General features: G+C 37.5%; 1 protein-coding gene across 6 annotated transcripts in view; it reads right to left on the reverse strand.

Annotated features, from left to right (window-relative positions):
- The window catches only part of LOC18430941 (uncharacterized), a 39,401-nt gene extending 19,930 nt beyond the window's left edge, over positions 1-19,471 (reverse strand). For 2 of the 6 annotated variants that reach the window (XR_016046025.1, XM_006841081.4), the window contains exons 1-12: positions 16,324-19,471; positions 15,805-15,933; positions 15,511-15,702; positions 15,336-15,388; positions 11,339-12,021; positions 10,909-11,130; positions 4,916-5,014; positions 2,101-2,291; positions 1,745-1,960; positions 1,258-1,530; positions 939-1,086; positions 704-837 (exon numbers count right to left, since the gene is read on the reverse strand). Coding sequence is in view for 2 of the 6 variants with exons in the window: in XM_006841081.4 (XP_006841144.1) it covers positions 704-837; positions 939-1,086; positions 1,258-1,530; positions 1,745-1,960; positions 2,101-2,291; positions 4,916-5,014; positions 10,909-11,130; positions 11,339-12,021; positions 15,336-15,388; positions 15,511-15,702; positions 15,805-15,933; positions 16,324-18,918 (4,935 nt within the window). In the remaining 4 variants the exon portion in view is untranslated. Of the gene's footprint in view, positions 1-703; positions 838-938; positions 1,087-1,257; positions 1,531-1,744; positions 1,961-2,100; positions 2,292-4,915; positions 5,015-10,908; positions 11,131-11,170; positions 11,233-11,338; positions 12,022-15,323; positions 15,389-15,510; positions 15,703-15,804; positions 15,963-16,323 lie in introns of those variants that run through there. The other 4 variants (XR_016046026.1, XR_016046027.1, XM_088853977.1 and 1 more) reach the window with 4 other exon arrangements.
- Positions 19,472-23,493: the final 4,022 nt, after the last annotated feature.

Below are 23,493 nucleotides of genomic sequence, written 5' to 3' on the forward strand. Positions count from 1 at the left end.
AGAGTTGGTTTATGCATGTGCTGAAGTATTTTTGATACCTAAACTTAGAAAGGTGTCCAAATTATTCAATGTTCACTATGATACCATACAGACGTCACTGATAATCATATTCAAAGAATGCCTTTAGTTGCCTTTATGGGCCAATCATGAAGAAAGCTAGTCCGCAATAGTCATCAACTGGAAGAAAATCCAAATGTTTTGGGGATGAAGAAAAATGAAATTTTTTTCTCGAGTATCCATAATGGGAAAAATGGGCTCAGTGGAGGCATTTTGCCAATAATAGGGGTTTTGAAAGTTACTAGACCCGTCATGGCTTAGTGGCAGAGTGTTTACTCTCATGCTCTAAGATCGCAAGTTCAAATCCCACTAGTTGCATGCACTTTTATATTCTAAGAAACACATGATATTGGGCATCGAATCAATCCATATGTCCGACAGGACATTTAAACAGCTCCTATTCACACCCCAATTTAGGAGACAAGCATGGACAACATGTGTATGTGTCACGAAGTGTCAACGAGTGTCAAGGTCTAACATTTCAACAATAAAAACAAAAAAAGTGTCAACGTGTCAACACGACACCAAGGGAAAATCCAGGTGTCAAGCTAACTGGTTGTAGCAAACCTCTACATACATTAAAACAATACTTCCAAAAAAAAGATCTAAAACATGACATAAAATAGCAAGGGTTGATTGAGCATACCACAGACACTATGCAATGCTTGTTGCCTTCCTCAAGGCCCCTGTATATGACACCTATATCCAATTCTGTGGTAAGGGCTGCCAATGTAGCGGATATGTCATCTAGGCTTTCAGAAGTATTTTGCCAACCCAAAACTGCAACATGCAAACACATAGGTGAAGGATATGTCCAGTAAGCAAAAGATAGTGATTGTGCCACAGATTATAAATCCATATCTATTTATCCTGTCACCTACCAATGGTAAATACATGTGGAGGCGCTGATAAAATATGATGAATATAGTTAAGTCGTCCACAACCACCAGCCTCAGGATCACAAGCTAACTGATGATTCATCTCCACGAGCTTCAAAAGCATATCCAATGAATTGTCTGAACATGTAATCTGATAAAAAGATTGGGAGTCACTTGTCTTTGAAAACATCACTACAATCTCATTATTGGCATCAAAATCATAAAGCATACATAATGAAATTATAATAGAACATGTAGATTCAATCACAGGATTTAAAAGGAAGAGAAAAGGGTAAAGGAAATGGAATCAAATTGGAGATACCTTCATTGTTCTGAGAGCATTTGCATTTATATTGTGAAAGAATGAAGTGTATTTTAGGTGTCGGGACTCCAATCCACAGCCAGAACAGTTCATCTGCTCATAGATGTCCATCCCAAAAAGAGTGTGTGCCACACAAGTGCTGCTTGCACAATCCCATGACCCCATACAACTACCCTCTGACTCAGCATCAGAGAAAGTGGAACCAGAAGTAGATGACCCATGCAGGCAGTCAAAAATAACTGCCAAGACTTCTGACGCATCATTCATCTGTGCCTGTTTATTTACCATTCCATTGCATTAGATTAGATCGGAGGGAAGAAACCATTATTCTTTGAAGGCCTAGGAATTCTCAAGATAAATTTAAACATACGCTAAAACTAAAGCTGATAACTGCAATATCACGTACATACTATTGGGAGTGTCATGAACAAATTCAATAACTATACAGACTTCATTAGACACCCAAAAAATTAGTGTTACATTTTACCTCTTGAAAGAAATTGCTATCAGGATATAAGTTGCTTAAAGCAACTCTCAAACAAGTAGGGGCCACAGTTTCCTTTCGCATTTCCGCTGATGCAACACTCATGGAAGTAAATATATAATGCAAAGCGCATACAACACAAGGATCTCCAACATGCACATGCAGCGAGCTTGGCTTCCCAAGGAATTCATCCCTGAATCGTCTTATATGCCACAAGGACTGGAAGTTTACAAATCACAAGATAATGAATATGACTAGGACAAAAAAATCCAAATCAATCTTCAACCTATAAATAACCAAAAACAAGAAGCAAGAATGTAACTAGCTATGCGAAATTGCAAATATAAACAAGAGCCAACCTGTATGATAACATTCAAAAAGCAGTTATATTCACCAACTTCATTTTGCAGGCCGGTCCCAATTACATCAGATTGGTTCAGAACACCTACTCTGGCGCCATTTGGGACAATTTCAATACCATCCATTTGTTTGAGCACTCTCTTTGATTGTCCCCCAGGCAGGGGCAAACCATGATGTGCTTGATATATGTCTGAAATATGCATCAACACAGGTAAGTACAAACAATATGTGTGTGAGTGCGCTAGCATTTAACCTGTGCATTGTACATAGTAGAGTTATCAGATATTCTAACAAAGCAATTAGTTGATGAAGATGAGAACCAAGCAGGATGGTTTTCAAAGCTGGTGAGGGGGTAAAGGTTGGCTGCAGAAATCAGATACTCCCTAGGGGCATCTATGAATGAAATGGTTGAATGGGTATCAAGGAGATGGTGAGGGTGTAAGTGTTAAATGCAATACATGCAATGAACGAAAAGTCGGCCACCCGACTGCCTAGGCATGGTTAAAGCGGACAGTATTAGGCTGAAAATGCAAGGCACCTGTCTAGGTGGTGTAAAGGCAGGCGCTGCCTCAAACATGGCAGAAAATATTTTTTGGGAGAGGGTGGGCAAAAAATTTAATTTTACCCCCTTAAAAGGGGGGGATAAGGGTTTGAGGGGCCATTCTTGCCCACAAAAACAATTTTAGTGAACTTTAGAGTGAGAAACAACTTGAGCGAAATCCTCGAATGGTCACAATATTAAAGGATATTCATCCCCAAACTTTTTGAGGCTTATAGGAGTTGTAAAAGAGGAGATTTGAGATCCCAAACATTTCGGTTTGGCCCGAAATCGAGTCAACTTCAAAAAGGTTGGTATATTTCAATAGTTTTCATTAGGTTTTTGTATTTTTTTCCTTAATGTCCAATGATGTTATTATTTGCTATTTGTGTTTTTTTTTTTATATTTTGTGATATATATTTGATATGTTATTGCCTATTTAGATTATTATTTCCCCATTTTGATATGTAGTTTGGGACTTTGCCCCCAAACCGAATGAATATTGTTTTGCACTTTTTTTTTATTTTTATACATGAATTTACTTGGATGATTCATAAACCATTTTTTTTATTAGTTTAATCATTGCTTAATGCTTAATTGCTTATTAAATAATTGCACGTAATAATGGCATTGAGCCCGGTGAGAGCTACTAGATCCCAAACACAGAGAAAGGGGAAGGAAGTGACCCAGGAACATGGAAATGAGAAGGGGAAGAAGAAGGCGCAGACGAGAAGGAGGACAACAATCTAGAAGGAAGAGGAAGATGTAGACTCAGAGGAGACAAGGGAAAAAGGTTTCCATGTGGAGGAGGAGGATGACTCTGATGATGATGGCAGATTCAAGTGGATTGCATGTCGAACGTCGACCTCGTGTTGCTAGTGATGATGAAACTCAAGCTCATAATTGAGTTCATCATATTTGTGGGGTGAAGGAGACTTTTTGTAGTTTATGGCCTTTGTTGGTCAGATTTGACTTTCTTCTAATGACTTTTGAAACTTTTGTGACTTGTGATTTGCGATATTCAAATGACATCCCAAGTTGATTTTATCTTTTAATGTTGCCTTTGAGTTATAATTATTTCATTTACAATCTAAAATCGTAAAAAGTTTATGTTTGATCTACGCTTCCGCCATCTTAAAAATATATTACATACAAAACTTATTAAATTAAAAAACATACAATTCTATATACAGTAAAATGGGGGGAGGTGTGGGGGAACCAACTTAAAAAAAAAAAAAAAACACTGAGTACATGAATCAAATGGTCATATTCCCATCATTTTTAGAGCCAAAGTGTCTTGTCGGGGTATGAGGGTTATGAAGCACAGGCATCATCCACCTTTATCAAAAGAAAGCGTCATCCACATTTGTGGTGTACCAATGCGTGCAATAAATCATAGTCTTTTTGAGAATGAGGCACCAAAACAAAGTCCAACAGTGTGACTTCTTGACAGAAGAAATTGGCCTCTATATGTGTGCACGATCAAGGAACATGCATATCAATAATTCTTCTACATACTGAGGGTGATGGCAACAGTCACAAAACTATTTGTCAATAAAGGATTGATAGGTGTCATCACCATCCTATCAAAGTTGAAGCACTGTATGTAAATAGCAGACATTCAAAATATGTCCAAGGGCGTAGACAATGTAAGGGTGCAAGAATCCAATAGATCTTTCTACAGGTAGGGAGTGAGAAAATCAAGAGAAACCACAAGGATTTTAGGCCTTCTAGCATTTGTTCCCGATAAAAGGTATACTTTGCCTAGAACAGTTTCATCTATGATATTTTATTTCATTATCTAGGATGAAATTGGAAAATCTTTCGACCCCTTTCAGTCACCTTGAAGGAAACATTATAACTCTAGACTTCCAAAATGGTGAATCAAACTTACCATGAATGTCACATAGTTGCGATTCAAATGCCAAATAGGAACAACATGGACATTCAGAAATTTATACTCTTGGTGTAAATCATAAGAATAATTTATGTTGATGAACAGTGTCACTTGGTTTTACTAGCAGACCAGATACAGACTTCAAAAGCTTAAAATGGATTATTATGCCAACCTTTAGATCCATAGACAAAAATCCAAATTAACAAAATAATGAAAAAAATTATACAAGCTACAAGGGTATTTCTTTTTCATAATAGGCATGCATAGCCTCTCAGCAGCAAGATATACACATACAAGATTTGTAGAAGATATAACACATATACCAATAGATTATAAAGAATATCAATCAAAGAATGACTCAAAGGAAGCAGATACTGACCAAGACTCTGCCGTACAGCTTTTTGGAGGTCAGCCTGGAAACGTTCTTCGTCATCCTCTTCGGCATGCAACTGTCTTAGAGTCTTGATGCCATTTTCCTCTGTCAATCAAGTAAAAGATAAACAAAAGGAGATAAGCATAATTGCATTATGTTTAGCAACTACCATTAAATTTTCATGGAACAAATTCCCAAACAAAGAAAGGAGTATGAAATATTTATGCCAATCTAAGTGATCTACACATCAACAAGACAATGATCATTTCAACCTTTCTCCATATCTTAAAACCGCAGATAAGCATTCTACTGGTTTGCTGTACCGAGAAATGCACCTACCACCAAGCATGCATTTTTATTCGATACCCATAGGGTAGCCATTATATCTCTTGGTATTGAACACTGATGCATGTTCAACACAACCTTTACCAAAAAAACAAAACAACATGCACCTAAATCAATAACCCAAAGAAATTAAAAGATAAAATGCACATGTGTCGAATGTTGACTTCCACTCATGCACACATTCTCACACATATATGCAGATCCAACTAATTATTTATTGTTTGTCTCATTATGAGAGCTTATTATCCAGCCTAAATCTAGCAGAGTCTTTTTTTTATAGACAAAAAAACTCACCATATAGAAGCCAACTCAGTGCCATTAGAGAAGATCTAGGAATTCTAGCTTGTAGCCCTAAAGAGATAAATTTAGGGAAAGAGAGAGAAGAAAGGAACATGCTTGATTAAAGAAGATCTTGGAATTCTAACCTTACTGTTATCTTAAATAGAGACATTTTAGAAAAAGTAACGAGAAGAATGAACCATGCCTTGAATTTTTGACAATAGAGAAAATTTGAAATTTGAGTAAGAGAGAGGGAGAGAGAAATTCACCACACTAGGAGGGAAATGGAGTTATGCAGAGAATTCAAACTTTCACATCCCTACTTATTATGTCTTAGAAATATATATGTGTGTGTGTGTATTGAAGAATGATCTTCTGCATTATAAATACACGATGCTGGATGTATTTGAATTACAGGCCCTCCATTCTAACAAAGTAAAAATCTCAAAATCCATCAACTTGGAGCACTTCTCAATTCTTTCTAGGTTTGAATTATTTTTACCATTTTGACATCTCTCTCTCTCTCTCTCTCTCTCTCTCTCTCTCTCTCTCTCTCTCTCTCTCTCTCTCTCTCTCTCTCTCTCTCTCTCTCTCTCTCTCTCTCTCTACCCCATTAAAACCCTTCCCTTTCACCCTTTCACCCTTTCCCCCTTTCCTTTCTCTACCACTTTCACCCCTCTCTCCTCTCTTGTCACAATTCGCCATTCTGATGGTCTTTCGTCATTCCCTCAATGTCAAGAGCAGGAGTGTCGAATTTTTGGGGAAGAGGTTTCTACAAGGCTATTTTAGAGAGAAGGAAGAGGAAAGAGGTGGGATGCAGCAAGGGTTTGTTTTCTTCTATTCTTTTCTTGTAAATGGAGAAGAAAAGAGAGAGAGAGCAAACACAACAGTTGCAGAGGCATGCATTTTTTTCTTCTCTCTTATTAATGGTGCCAAGCAAGGGAGAGAAGACATCAAAACATCTGCTAGTTCTCAAACCAAACACTTGAAGCAAAGACCCACACCAGATTGGCTGGCCATTCTCAAACTTACAAACACATGAAGAAAAACCATATTTGATGGCTGTGAATCAGTAAATTGGGGCTGGTTTTCGAGCACAAGGTAGCTCGAACAAAGCCCGCATGTTACAAAAGGAAGAGAAAGGTGGCCTATACCAGTCTCATAGAGGTATACGTGGTGCGAGACAAACTCAACAGCAGATACCCTCGCTAAAGAAGGAACATCTCAACATCAGCACGGAACCTTTTTGACGCCTTTTTGAGTTTTCGGTTCCCTATACTTTTTGTACCAATAAAACAGCTACTTTAATGGTCATATAGCATTTTTTGATATTCCTGCACCGCCGGGGATTTTGTATGGAGCACCCAATCTGTAGGATGCCTATTTTTTGCTCCATCTATGTTCTCTCTCTCAACATAAGTTTAACAGCTTCAGACATAAAAAAAAAAAAAAGGTGCCAGAAGCACCAGCTAAGCTTTTTAATGGTGAGGAAAAGAGAGAAACGCAGAGATAGAAGAGGGGCTTGTAGGTGTCCTTCTTTGCCTGTGTATGTATGGGCTTTGTAGATAGGGATACATGGGTTTCGTTGGTGGGTTGGGGTCTCACGGCTGTTAACTATACACTACAGTGGACATAAACTCCCATTTACTGGGACCAAAATCAGGTGATCTGGAGGCACGAGAAGCTCTCGCTTTCTTCGAAGTATTAAATGCCCCCGTCTCGGTAAAATTCCGATGCGCAAATGGGCCCCGAAGAGTGCACTCTAAGGAAACAGCCAGATCGGAAACATTTCCTAACTCCCTGAGTTGCACACTCATGAGACCTATACAAAACTACTGTCACAAAAATATGGATGTCTTTCTAATAGGTATGACACCACAAAAATAAATTGGAAACAAACTTCTCTTACTATAAAATTTATCATCCATTCAGTATAAAATTTATATATATATATATATATATATATATATATATATATATATATATATATATATTGATTAGGATCACAAACTTCTCTCTTTACAAAAATCATCATCAGTATAAAGCAAACATCGATTAGGATGACAAACTTCTCTTTCTCTCATTAAAATTAGTCTTCCAATAGATAAAATAACAATAATTTAACATCGATTGGGAAATAGAAGCCAATTTTAGTAGCAGCCTATCCCCAGGACAGGCTTCTCCAAGGACCCAAACGAGCCCTAGGAGATCAATAGGCGAGTCCATTATTGACTATAGGAAACTTTTTGCAACCATCCTTAACTCACCTTTTTTCTATTCTCAATTCCCCATCAAGCTCTCTTGGCAACGCAAGAATCATGACTAGGTCAAGTATGTGCTAAAAGCGTCTGCCAAAACCAAATCCTACAAGTCATGTGGAATATGCCTCGTCAAGGCTAGGTCAAACCCTTTTTTTTTTTTCATGGGGGCGGGGGTAAGTGAGTGTGGATGAAGAGCCCCTACCCATTTTTGAAATAATCAACTTTTTGAATACATTAGTGAGAATGGAGGCCAAGACCTTCAACTAGGGCTCAAGTGGTACTACCACCACAACCCCAGCCTCATTCTTAATACCGATATCAGAAATAGGCTCGAGACGTGGTGGTACCACCTGAGCCCCAATTGAAGGCCTTAGCCTCCATTATCACCAACGTATTCAAAAATTGACTATTTCAAAAAATGGGTAGGGGCTCATCATCCACACTCATTTACCCCAAAAAAAAAACATGGATCGAGCATCATAGGGGAATGTAGGGCTCACAGGAGGAGGCGCTATAGTAAGGGACCATCATCTCACAGAAGGAAGGGATTGCCAATGCCCACCCTTCTGAGACTGCTACCAGCTTCATGCCAAAACTTAAAGCAATCCTAGATGATGTTGAGGCTTACCTTCAGCTGCATATCAGGAGGATTATGCTTGAGGGTGACTTGCAAATCCTTCAAGCAATCCTCCAATCAATGCCTCTCTGGATATGGATGGGCCACATGGCAAACCTTTACTTCGGCACTTAACCGTTGAAAATGACAAAATGAACCAATTTGTAAAGGGGAAGGCCATAAGATCATTAGCCAACTCAGAATGCGACACCTCATTCACCTTCTAGTTCATTGCAAATCAAACCACCAGATTTTTTTTGCTTCCGCAGTGTGGCCAAGACTACTATGGCATGCCAGACTAACCAATTCAAGAGGATGCAGCCTGGTCTAACTTCTCCATTATGTCAAACAAAAACCCCCTTGCACATTTTCTTTCTCAAAGCATGGCCAGGAGATTGAGGACTACTCCGGCATGCCCAACTTGCGATTCAGGTGAAAGACGGCCTTGATACCCTTACTTTTGCCTCAAAGCATTCATTTCACCTACGTGGCTACGTGTCATCTTGAAGATGCCCTTCATGAGCAATAAGTTTGTATGTATCACTTTCAAACCAAACCATCTTACTCTCCAAAAAACAAGCCCTCGAAAATGACAAACACCCAAGTGGACTGGTATCATGGCCAACTTAGCAACGGGAGTGGCTTTAATTCATAGTCATTGGAAGCAGAAGCAGGTGCCAGAGCAGAAGTGGAAGATCATTGTGCTACAAGTTCGCTAGTTTAGGAGCATCCGTAAAATAAATAACAAAAATAGAAAAATGCTGAAGGATAAAAGATTGATCAAAAAATTATAAAATAAAGTTAGAAGCAAAAGTAATAAATTAATAATATATCATACATACAACTAATTTCACTCAAAGAAGATTTGAAAGTAAAATCTCAGTTATTTACTTGAGTCTTCTCATATAAATGTCATTCCTTGTAGTATACTATTTTATTTGATCTAACACTACAAATGATAACAAAGGATACTATTTCAGTGAAAATCATATACAAGTCAAGCTCTTCTATTTACACCCTTCATGTCGGTCACAAAAAAACAGTAAAAAATGAGGTAAGGAGAGCAAATGAATATAGAAATAAAGTGAGAAAAAGTGATATAAAGAGACGAGAGATGGTCATTACTTGCTTGTCCACATTTTTAAAAAGAAAGATGGGTCTCCTATGACAATTTGAGACAAAATTTGGACCCATCATTCCCTATATTAAATGTTGAGCATTGAATCTAACTCTTTTTATTGATGTAGATCTAAAAATCTCTTTCCCTTTGAGAAATTTATGATCCATATATTTCCATAATTATTGATCTCTTTTATTAATAGACATTTAATAATTTTTTGTGGTTATGAATTTACTGCTTTTTTCTCAATTCGATATGCCCTTATTGCTTCTTTTCCTTTAAAAAATGCAAATAATGTGAGTATATTAAAAAGCTATGTTCACGGTAAAGAAAATAAAACAAAAGGAATATGTAAATTTCATATTAAACATGCCAAACTTGTAACTATTATGGCCATTAAAAAGGAGCATTTCTCTAGGAAATCCAGGTATATTAGGTAAAGGGTATTATCAAATTTAAAAATATAACATGCAAAAGAATAATATTTTTATGGTATTAATGCATTTAATTAGGAGTATTTTAGAACAATATTTACAAACAAACTCATGCATGCTCCTTTGAACTCACTTCTCCAAAAATATATATTAGAAGTAACTTTTCAAAGAAAACCCACAATCTCAGAATGAGGATCAAATGTCAACTACCTTTCCTCTTCTTTTATGCAGTTAAGGGCATCACAGGAACAAAATCTAACATATAAACACCCTCCATACCCACTCCTAGTTATATAGTATACATGACACCATTGAATTGTACAAGAGGTGCAAAGATAGAGAAAATAAATTCCATAGGCAACGGTTGATCAGCTACATCACCAACACTAAGCTCTATTAGGAATGAAGCCATGCCAAGTACACAATCAAAAAAAGCATGCATATGTAGAGCCAAAAGCTTTGTGCTGCCAGAAGAGGGTATTGTCCATTTACTTACCCAGGTAAAACCCAATCTAGGAGTATTTATAGGACCCCAAATTTTGGGGATGTAACCTCTTCAACCCAAAGACCTAACTCAATGAAAAAATTGTACTCTATGCACCTGACCTGAAAAAAAAATAATGTCTCGAGATTGAACAGAGACTGTTTTCTTCCCAAAAAAAAAGATTGAAAATTAGATCTAAGTGTTAACTACTCAAAATTCAAATTTTTCTTTCAAAATTAATCATCTAGTGATTCTTAGGTGGTTCCCAAAATTTCAGATAGAAAAACTCCTCCCAGGTGGGTTTTCTGCCTGAGAGAGTACTTGTACAGTTTGCTCCTGCAGAAGCATAATTTACGAGATCATATGTAAAATATAATAAATAGATGAACAGGAAACAAAAAAGGCTTACGATGAAAGAAAGAAGAATCAAACTGAGAAGCATTCCGGGAATTATACTTACTGTCACCACCACATGATAGGTTTGGATCCACTACCCGAGTCCGTTCTTTTGTGTTCCCTTCAACTGCCATATTCTCGATTCTATGGCTTTCAATCCCAGGTGATGGTAGCCTAGGATTCTGTCCAAGTGATTTCGTACGGGTGGCTTGTCTGTTTCCTTGTCCTTTTGCCCTCCTAACGGACTGTGAAGCACCAAACTCCCCATCTCTTTGGGAAGAAAACTCTGCAATGAAAAATCAGAAAACATGAAATTCATTTACAATTAAAATATCAAAAAGTCAATGTCCTATGTAATATAACATTTTCCCACTTTGGGAAGAAAACTCTGCAATGACAATCAGGAAATATGAAATTCATTTACAATTAAAATATTAAAAAGTCAATGTTCTATGTAATATAACATTTTCCTACATAATAATGGCCTATCTAACCTGGCTTGGACTTGGTATGACCAAAGTTATTTGTTCTCTGATATTTTTTATTGTTAGAGTTGTCAGAAGAACTAGCAGAAATTGAAGTTCTCTCAGCAGGACCCACACATGAGCTTGCTGACTCTTTTCGCGCTTTGATGTTCGTATCCACAAATGTTTCTTGATCAGAATGCAATGCTGGAGAATTCTCATCATGAGAAAATGAGAACTTCTCTACCGAATTCAGCAGCAACTCATTGCTTCCAAAACTATTTATGGATTTATGCAGCCCAGCATCCCAATTGTCAGAAGGAGAAGGAACAATAGCAGGAGGAAGGTCATGGCCAAAGTTCATCTCTTTCCCAACCAAAGGGGATCCCTTGGCAAAGAAGCTAACCTCTTTAGAGTGTCTGATGGGCTCCACTGTCTTGTGGTCCACCTTCACACTAAGAGAAAGCCCTCTCTCTGCTACATTGTCCAAGCATTTTGCAAAAACCCTTTTATGTTGCTCAGCAAGGTGCTTCTGTTTGGCCTCTTCTTCAATTCTCCTTTGATATTCCAATGTTTCTTCCAGCTTTCTCTCCTCTGCCTCAAGTTCAATTTGCCGTTTAAATTCTTCTTCTTGCTGCTTCGAGTCATCAGCAGTGACTGCATCAATAACCTCAGATTCTTGCCGATCATCAGCAACAGCATCAACAAAATTACTGCATCAAATACATATAGATCAGGTCATACAAATAATATCCTAGACGTCAACAGTCAACAAACAATCAAACAAATAAAAGACTTCTCTCAAGCTCAGATAATGAAGTAGCATTTCTAGTAACAGTTAAAGATAGTATTGAACCCTTTTTTATAGGAAAAGATTAACTCTTGCAACTTATCAAAAGAGAAATATTCGACTCTTACACAATAAACGGAACTTCATTTTTTGAAAATTTGCCAAATACAATCACATAACGTACAATGCCCAAAGCATATCCAGTAAACTACTAAATGATTATTCCATAAACTAGGTTGAAACCTCAAGCTCAAAAAGCAGTGTTAAAATCAAATGCCATTTGAATTGTATGACAAAAATATTAAGTTATAAATTAAAATAAACTATTCCAGTATCACATGCAAACATCAAGTCATCAACAAAAGTGCTTTTCCAACATAACCGGATTCATACATTTCTGCTGAAAGCAATAAAGATGTTAAAAACTGATGATTTGATTGGACACCCAAGTGGAACAGACTCAGACACACAACAGACTAGAAATTCATACTCCTTTTTAAGGGTTTTCTAACTAGAAATCTGCATTAAACAATTAAAATAAGTTCGTACCAATCTAATTGTCAGAACAGTTAATAAGACCAATTACATAAATTCATACCAACCTAATTAAATAAGATCAATTATTATATCTGGTCAATAATAATAACCAGATATGACCACTCAGGAAAACTTGCCTGAGTCAACTCAACTCATACAATGTATTAGTCTTGTATTTTAGTTTGTGTAATTTGCTAATTAGTTTGATAGTTGTTTGTACAGCTCAGCTATCTGTGTATATAGGATTAATTCTTGTCTTATCACTGAGAACTGTGTTCAAGTTTCTCAAAGTCTACATGGTAGTGCCAGACTTGAATCAAAACCCTAATTTGTTCGAATCTGCAGCAAAAATCAATCCAGCAAGCAAAAATCAATTAAAACTTTGTGTGGACTCAATTCTGAGTTTGGATCAAGAATCTGATTCTTTTTATTGCTCAAAACCCTAAGGCTTGTGATCAGGGTACTACAGCAGAACTGCAGCGTGTGGCAATCTCTGTAGCAGCACGAGAGCAATCACTAGGACAACAGTAGAGATCATCATAGAGGTCCATATGAGTGCCAGTACATTTCCATATAATCAGTTGAAAACCTAAATTTATTTAGGGTGTTCCTTCCCTAGTCCTCCAGATTCCATTGATATACATATTGGAGATCTTTGAAGCTCAATTCATGTTGTATTATTTTGATTTTTTGAATTTCTTGGAGCGTAGTTTATGACTTTATGTAAAGTAGCAACTATTCTGGCCATCCTTAATTGTTGAATAAAAATGTAGAAAGATAAGAGGAATCCCAAATTTATGTATACATAAAAGGTAATGTTATTAAATAGCCCTTGCATAGCCATGCCACCTAGTGCAAAATAGCCATTACATAGCCATGCCAATAGTGCCATCTTTCTTTGCCAGGAAATTGAAGTAATAATAGGGAATTTGTGTCAATAACTCAATACATTTGCTTTTGATTTCAGGTTCCATCTCAAGGGAATACAGATCCCACATTGTTAATTAGTTTACCTATGAACCCTTGAACAATGCTAGGAAACAGGGATCCTGTGTAAATCAGGATCTTGATCCCTAATAGGAAGAATCGAGCTTCCTAAGTTCAAAAATCACGAAGGAGCGAGACTACCTTCCCTGTAGTGCAGGAGCGAGATTCCGGGGTACAATCCACCCCTTGGCAATCCCGGTATCCATGTATTTACCTATAAATCATTCATTCATAAATTGCAATATGGCATCCTATTAGTGGTCTGAATACTTGAAGCTCTTTGACTATTCTTGGGTATGGCCAGCTTTTGTTGACAGCCTATTCCATCAATGGAGTAAACCTCCCCTGTCAGCAACTGCCATATTATTATGGCGCCTGTTAGTGTTGCCAGTCATTTGGTCCATATGGTTGAGCACAATTGTTGCACCCTAGACCACAGACCTTCGCAAGAATCCACCTTATTCAACCAAACCAAAAACCAGATCATCTCATGGGTACTCATACAAAAAGGGTTTTTAGTGCTCTCCGTCTTGGGCCTCAACAGGAAATGGAAATGCATCATCTGGTCTCACCACAACCAATGACCTAAATCATCCCACTGGTTCGCACAACAGCAGGACATGATCAACTTGAAACTCAATGGAGGTTCAAGGGAGGAGTGGCTGGTTTCGGCACATTTTAAAGGGATTACCATGGCCAAATCCTTCTGACATACGTGGGACCTGCTGGCTATTGTAATTCTTCAATGGCTGAAGCATTACCACTATCAAAAAGCATCAGGACATTTGGCATAAACAAAGGCTCAAATCTGATCAATGAAGGAGATTTGGCTAACATTATAGCCTGGCCCCCTGTTCTTTATCAAACTTTGTACACACGCACACACATACATAGAGCCCCCCTATTATTTACTGAACTTTGTGTCCTCCTACCCTCCCTTATGAAATATATGTCACAAACACACATGCATACACATGCGCAGACACTCATGCACACGCAAGTGCACACATGCATGCACGCACGCACTTGCACACATGCACGCACTCACACACACACGTGCATGCACATGCACATACACATGCACACTCGCACGCGCACACACACAAAGCTTAAGAAAACTAGATCAAAAGTTTGCCTCAGATAAACCTCTTGTATGATAGTAGCCAATTGTGCACATGCAAATACATAACACAGTTTAAGAAAACTAGATCAGAAGTTTTGACTCAGATAAGCCTCCATCAGAAGCTTTCTATGATGGCAGCCAATTGCTATGTGAAGTACATGGCTTGTCAAACTACTTGTACAAACTGAAAAACGAAATTAAAAGAAAAGACAGCAGTCATGAAAAAAAGATGCTTCAGCTTCCAAATCTGATGAGTCATTCTGCAAAATGATTGACAAATAGTCCAGTACATATTCATGAAATCCACCCATTACTAATTGGAGAGGAATTCCCAGCCACTTTCTTAACTATGACATAAAGATCATAGTTCTAAAACTATATTACTGTGTTATAGTCTTCCTTATAAAATTTGACAATCTTTTTTAATATTATAAACTCCGCATAATGAGCATAGCCCTACGTGTATCTATAACGGTTGACTACTCATGGAATAAATACAAAATCCGAATCTACTTCTGATTTTCCACTATGAAATGACATGAAGAGAATTGATTTGGATCAAAATTTGAGATAGAGACCTCGAAACCTACAACTTATCTGACGTTTCACGTTGAAGGACATGTTGCTCGTTAACAGCAGGACCCTGAGAAGGAAGGCAGTCAAAGTTGGTAGAATGTAAATGACATAACCCAGCTACACTTGCTCTAGTAAATACGTTCACAACACAATAACAGAAAAAAGAGAGGGAGAGAGAGACACTTCAACCTTGAACTCTTTTGATCTTCTGTAATCCTTATTCTTCTTCTTATCCTTTGACTTATCTTGTACTTGCTTTGTAAAATCACCTCCACTATTGGTATTCTTTTTAGCCTCACGCGCAAGTTCCGTAAGGAAAGCTTCTCTTGCAGCATCAGATTTTTCAGTGGCATCTTTATCCACCAGCTCCTCCAAGTGTGCCTGTCAATGAATGAAGATTAACTCACTGAGCAGGGAAGGAGTTTGAGATGCACTTGTCACATGACATATTTCACAGACGAAGGGGCAGAATGTTTTACAAACCCGCAAGAATGATTTGATAAGAGGCAGTATAACTGCACGGTAATCCAGGCAGGAGACTTGACCAAGCTTAATCTCCAACTGTTGCATGCCAGAGACATTCCTCATGATTTTTGCATCAATTTTACTGAGCTGCAAAACATCCTTCAAAATAAGATTTCCTGCACAATAGCAAAAGAATACACCCCCTAGAATTCCTTTGATTGAGCTTGGCAGTGAAAAGGTTTTCAAGTATCAACCAAATGATTCAGATTTTGTAACACAAACAAATAAAAGAAAGATGGAAAAGAATGATTTTGCCAGTACATCGTCACAGATAAAAAATTATTCGTCTTAAGTAAAAGAATGACAGCAAGAAGAGGGATCCACATTCCACAGTATGAAAGGTGCTCTTTGAAATAAAATTAAGCAAAAAACTTACCAAAATAGAATAAGCTCAAGTGGAAAACAAAAAAATAAAATTAAGAAATGCACAACCACCTATTGGAATAAGGATTACTAGTCAAACAAGCAAAAACAAACCTCTAAAGAGAGATGTTCCTTCTGCCTTTGGATGGCTACTTCAATACAGGAGTCAGGTTGATGCAAGAAATCCTGCATCCTCCATTCCTCATCATCTGCACAATCTAAATCAGAGAGACGAGAAGTAACACCCGATAGTGTCTCATCGTATCCAAACTGGGTCATGCTCAGTGCTTGGGCCTCCTTAAGAATGTTGGCGATAGCATCTAGCTCTATCTTATTACAGGGCAGATCATTTTCCCGCTCAATGAGTTCTTCTTGTCGCCTCCTCAGCAATGCCTCATAGGTTCGAGAACCCAACTTCGTCACATGTTCCTCCCTTCTCTTGAATTCTTCGACACGGAGGCATTCCACAGTATTCAGGGCCTCCTCATAGTCCAGGTGTTCGCATTTCCTCTTGCATAGGCTCTCCAAGAGGTCAAACTCTTTCTCGAGCATCTGAAGCAATTCGATTCCTCGTCGGGCCTTCTCCCCTCTGAGTCGTACCCATTTCAAATGCTGCTCGCCATAAGATGGACCCATGAAAATCCAAGATAGCAAGGCATCTGAACCACCAGAACTTTCTCTCTCATCATTCTTACCAACATCAGTTTTCAATAACTGATCATCCAATAGAAGGCATGATGAATCAAACTCTATTCTCTCTGTAATCCTCTCCCCCTCCCCAACATCTGCTCCCTCTTCTGATGAGTTATTCTTATCAGAATTCCTGCCCAGCCCACAAGAGTGTGAAAGCTCTTGTAAGAACTTCAGAACCTTTTGAAGCTGAGCAACATCCAAGAAACAGATACAGAGCGGGGTCTCACAAATTGCAGCAACGTTTGGCATAATACCCTGAAGCTCGTCGAGGGTATATTGAATCACCTTATGGAGCTGGCCTGCAGCAAGACACTTGTACATCAGTAGAACTTGAAACATGCCATGGATTCTCTCAAGGAGCTTCAGACGCTCAGCATCATCTGATAATGGCCAGTTCTCAACAGCGAGTGCCTCCTTAGAACTAGAGTGAGACCACCTACCGTGTTCAATTTCTGATAGTGTTCTCTCACAATTTGTGCCTTCACCAAGAGTTTCAGAGCTAACTACCCCTGAATTTGAGGTCCCTTCCCTCCAGACTGCCTCTGGGCTACTAGGTATACACATTGCAGATCCATTTTCGTCCTCATAGCCCCGTGTGTCTTCTTCTGCTATGGTACCATCACCCAAAGAGCAGTCCTTGAAACCAGAAGTCGTAGTAACCAATTTTATGGCAGCATGGGTATCCACAGGCCTCCAAGAACCATGCAAAAGCTGCTCAACCAATATGTTATCGACTTCCTGAGGCAAAATCATCTGTAATTTCGGAGATAGGTTCCTCATGTGCTCGCGGACCACATGCTGAAGATGCACATCAGCATCGACAAACTTCTCATTACACTGGCAGCAAACCCAAAACACCCAAGTCTTATTTGCTTGAAAAAAGGAAAACGACTCTGATAAGAGATCCATAGACAAACCATCCCTGGATGAGGAGGAAGCAGAGCAATAATCCCTCAAATCCCCAATATCCACCATCAAAAACTCTCTCCTTATTCTATCAGGACCCATGGTGCCCCAGTACACTCTGAACTGGTCCATTCTATCTAAACCCACAGCATTCGAGCTCTTTCTGTTACTTCCAGGCCTTCTTCGTGGATGATGATTGTCAGAACTGCTTAAGCTCTCCCCACCCTTTTCTTGCAAGGAAGACGAAAGGGGTGTCTGCTGCAAAAGTCGAGCAGCAGCGATCCGAACCTCAATCTCCTTGCGCCTGTCTTCTTCGGTCTTTGTGATTTTCTTTATTTCATTTGGGCGCCTGCTGGGTGAGACCCTCACCTCCATTGGATCTTCAGAGAGCCTTCTCATGGGTATTAATCTGAATTTCTCCTCCCCTGATCCATTGCCCAAGTTCTTCATCCACGCTGATATAGAGGCTATGTTTGCTTTCTGAACTAGCGATCTCAGCTCCTGCTGAACGTGGGCGATCCGAGCCCCTGGAGTGGATAGCTTCTGCTGGCTCTCCTCTTGCAGGTTCTCCTTACCTGGGTCAATTGGGTTTTCAATCGAGAGTGCCCTTTCACATTCTTGAACCACTTCTTCAAAGTCCTTGGTATCGCTCGAGGCCTCATACAATAGGTTCGCGTAGAAATGGGCAAATTCAATTGATCCCGGGGAGAGAATCACTGCCTTTTTGGCTGATTCAAGGGCATTCTTGAGGTTCTTCTGCTTGCTGTTTGGGTCCTCAATCAGTGACGCAATCTTCACAAAAATAGTGCCCTGAACACGATGCAAGAGGGCAGAATCAGGATTTTTTGAGCATGAATCCCTCATCAGGCGGAGGGCTTTGGTGTGGTTCCCTCGCCTCAGAGCCATTAGGGCTCTCTCACAGTCAGCTTTGACTGAAGAATTGGGGCTTGTAATGGATACCTCGGATCCCATTCCATTCGGTTTTTCTGCTTTCCTGGCCTTGACTTTGGCTTCAGGTTCAACGATGGCCATGGCAGGGCCCTCCTCCTCATCAAGGCCATAGCCCTGAATAGGAGAAGGCTTGGTCTGGCTCCGCTTCTTATGACCCATAGAAGACAAATTAATTCAGAGCAGGGGCCTGTGAGCGAAAGAATCCGCCATTGAAGAAACTACTCAAGCTACAAAGTCGCCCAACCAGACTGACACTGCTGCTGCTGCAACAAACAAACCGATCTTCTGAAACCCTAAAACTCTGAAGCTTGAGTTCCTGAAATAGTGCCATAAATCATCGGACCATTTTCAGTAAGGAATATGAGGTCGCATTCAAGTTTACTACTGATTTATTGATTTTGCCCTAGGTTGTACTGATTTATTGATTTTGCCCTAAGTTTATTTACCAGTTTACTACTGCTGCTACAAAGCACAAATGCAGCTTGAAGAGATGGGCAAAGAAAGGGCCACTCAAATATTGAAGCTCTTTGAGGAACACAAGAAAATGGAGATAAATCCCAAGCATATCAAACACATTAATTTGCTCTTCTTTTCCATCCTCCCTCCTTTGAACCAATGCCCTCCTCTCTCCACAAATGTGCCCCTAATGAATCTTCTAATTTGGCCTTCCTTCTCAAAGGCCCATCAAATACTACTCTTCCACCTCCCTCTCTTTTATATATATATATATATATATATATATAAAAGAATAAATTGAAGCTCACCCTTCACCAAACAATTTGCATTTGCAGCTAACAGAAAGCTCCAATGCCTTCTAAGTTAGGTTTTGTCACAAAAAATTAAAAAAATTTAAAAAAAGGTACAAGACAAACAAACAAAACATAACAAAAAAAAAAAAAAAAAGGAAAATCACACCATATAATATCCCCACCCCACCCTTTCACAAGAAACAAAGTAAAATAATGCTACAATATATATATTTAGGGTGCAATTGGCATACAAATGCATCCGTAGCTGTAGAGGTAAGGTGCACTTTCAAATTCTATCATGGTGTATAATTTTGATGTAAAATGTTCTTAGGATTATCTCAAAATCTATTTTTATATCTAATTATAAAATTTTAAATTTCAAAAATGGATAAAATCAAGTAGATTTATAAACATATGAAAATCTTGAAAATGGATGGTGTAGATAATATGTTGTAAAATGCACTATTTCTGAGACTTAAAATCTTTTTATTTTTCATGGTCATACATCTCGATGTCGAGATGATCAATCAAAGGGTTTTTCAACATTAAAACTACATTTTTTGATGAATTTTTTATGTGCATCCGTAGTTCTACATTATAAGGTTGCATCCCTATATAAACATCCGTAGTTCTACATCATAAGGTTGCATCCCTATATATATATATATATATATATATATATATATATATATATATATAGGTCCGAGGAAAAAGCTTGGGTGAGCCCACTAGCTCATGAAATAGTATAAGCCCAATAAAAATAATATAAAAGAAAATTATGCATGAACTGGAAAATAAATATGCCTAATTACACGCATGTCGATATTTTTTTCTATTTTTTGGTGGATTTTTATTTTATATTTGTCCACAATTCATTTTAGGCAACATCGTACCAATTCAATGTAACACGAGGGAAAGGTTTCTATACTTCCCCTACTGCATAGAAGATCTATGCTTCCCCTACATCTGTCCAATTTTGATCAAGAGAGCCACTCACCGTTTGATCTTAGATCTGACGTCTCAAAGTATTTTATTTTTAGTTTTTTATACAAATTGCATGAATATAAACTTTTGTACGTGCCATCTTCTCAGTGAGTCGCACCTATAAAATATACTAAAAATAACTTTTCGATAAAATATATGACCACAATGCCCCTTGAAACTTACAGGTGTATTTGGTCATTTTATTTTATTGGAAATATTAATTTTATATTTTTCGCTAGTGCAAGTTTAATAGAGGATTGGACGTACAAAATTTGGTGTCAAAATAGTTTATAAAAAAAATTAAAAATAAAAATAGTATAGAGACATGACATTGTGATTGGGGCAATCTTAACCCTCCATTCAGAATGGACGATTGGATAAAGGGAAGTTTATAAGTTTTATGTTGTAGGAGAAGCATAGAAAGCTTGCCTGTAACACAATATCCATTAGCAGCGTCAACAGCCCCAAGTATCAATCTCACCCAAGTATGGAGCAATTCGACATTGGTCACATAGAATGGCACCCAATATTAAAAATATTTTTTGTACAGAGAGGATCCAGATCGATGTCAGAAACATCAAAGTGCCCTAGGAACCAAGTTTGGCAAAGCCGTTGCAACTAGGTTTTAATAGCGCTACATCTCAAGTTCCATTCCTACGGGTAGGGGCCGTCCCCATTTAACTAACCAAAAGAAGAAAAAATATCGAAGTGTCTCAGACTTGGGCCAGATTGATAGGCAAGGCAGTTCAATGTTGCTAATATAAAACTAGATATGGGGTGGTTCAATGTTGCTAATATAAAACTAGATATGGGGTGGTTCAATTTCTGGGTTATCATGGTCATGAAAATAAAAATAAAATCTTGAAAAGTGGTTTGATGTTGCAAACATCTAATCAAAATAAAAAACAAAAGATAGGACGTGTGTAAAATTAGAGAAAATATAAATCATACAATTGTTCACTTTATTTTCGATTTACGCATCATTTTTCCTAATTTAAATTCGGTAACAATAAATAAAAAGGGGAAGTACTTTATAAAGGGTGTGGTTGGTATGCCTACGCTCTAAACAATCAAATTAGAGGCTACCTTCAAATAGTGTCGAGTAATGTGGTTTCAATATTGGAAATCATTGTGATAGACTTAAAATATATTTTCATATTTATTTATAAAGTTTAAAACTTCAAAAATAGTGTAGATTGACATATCTATAAAAACTTAAAAATCTTGAAAATTGACGGTCCAAAAATTCGTTACAAAATGTACTATGTCCAAAACTTGAAATCCATTTTTTTCTTATATCCATGCATCTTGTTGTCAAGATGATCAATTTGAAGATATTTAGGCATCAAAACAACCTCTTCTAGTGAAAATTTTGAGGTAGGCTCAAATTTAATTGTTTAGAACCTCGGCTCTATATAAACTTTTTCCTTTTATAAAAGGGAAAAGTTTATATAAAGTTGCAACCTTAAAATGTAGAGCTACGGATGCACCTCAAAAATTCATCGGAAAAGATTGTTTTAATATTGAAAAACCTCTAATTGATCATCTCAATGTTGAGATATATGACTATGAAAAAACAAAGGATTTTGAGTCCCAAAAATGATGGATCTTACAATACATTATCTACACCGTCCATTTTCAAGATTTTCATATGTTTATAGATCTACTTGATTTTAATCATTTTTAGATTTTAAAATTTTATAATTAAATATGAAAATAGATTTTGAAATAATCTTATGGATATTTTTACATCAAGATTATATTCTATGATAAAATTTGGAGGTGCACCTGAAATGGATTGTTTAGGGTAGCAACTTTATGGAAACCACGCCCTTTATAAAATGTAGGTAGCTTTAGATAGCTTGCCAATGCATAGAAACGATGATCACTACCTAGACGATAGAAAAGGCAAAAGATATTATCCTCCCGTGGGAGTCAAATGTTCATTTATTCCCTCGTGTAAATCCCCACCCGTAATTAATTTTAGGACCCCCAATTTTGGGATATAACATTTTCATCCTATAGATTAACCTTCATAAAAAACAATTTCGTAATTGTACCACCTATGCACTTGAAAAAATAATGGCTTTGAGATTGAATAGAGACCATTCAATTTTTTAGATGGTGAGATCTTCATATCAAAAAACTCAAATTTTAAATTTATTTTTGTGAATAATCATCTAGCAATTAAATGTTTTTTATGAATTTAGATTGAAAAAAATCCTCCTTGGTAGGTTTACGGAACAAGGGAGTAGAAATAAACTATACCCCCGACTGAGCATAGCATATGATAAAAAAAAGTATCAAATCGTATAACATGTTTTTGAACCAACCATCCTAGGGCTTCACAAACATGGCAATATGAAAACTGCATCTGCAAATAACAATGCATATACATAAAGGGTTTGTCTAGAATTAACAACCCCTCAAAATACGACGGTTAAAGCTATAAGGGGCTGTGATAGGTGTATTTATCAAAAAGATCAAAAGTAAATTTGAAATTTTTACAAAAAGTACAATGGTATTTTGGAAGTTAGTGTCTTGGAACTTTATGTATAGAGTGCCCTTGTCTTTTAGTAAAAATTTCAATTTTGCCTTTTATGAAGATGATAAAAGTACCCATTCTCTTATAGTAATATTTACAAAATTGTCCTAACTTAATGATGAAGATATCACAAAAAGTAACTTTTTTTAAAAAAAAATAGACTACAAAATTCGTAAATCCACCATTCACAACTCTCCTTATCTTTAACCTTTGTAATTTAAAAGGTTGTAAAGTTTAGATTATCCCATACATAAATTCCTAAATCCTTGTTCTTGCTCTTTAGTGATCAAAATCAGAGTAGGCATTGACCATAAAACTTTAAAGGGAAAAGCTTACATAGAGTCGAGGCTCTAAACAATCAAATTGGAGCCCATCGAAAAATTTTCACTAGAAGAGGTTGTTTTGATGTCCAAATATCTTCAAATTGGTCATCTCGACATCAAGATGTATGGATAT

Source organism: Amborella trichopoda, chromosome 12 (assembly GCF_054954075.1).
Source record: "Amborella trichopoda isolate Santa Cruz 75 chromosome 12, AtrichopodaSantaCruz75HAP2 v2.0, whole genome shotgun sequence".
Lineage (NCBI taxonomy): Eukaryota > Viridiplantae > Streptophyta > Magnoliopsida > Amborellales > Amborellaceae > Amborella > Amborella trichopoda.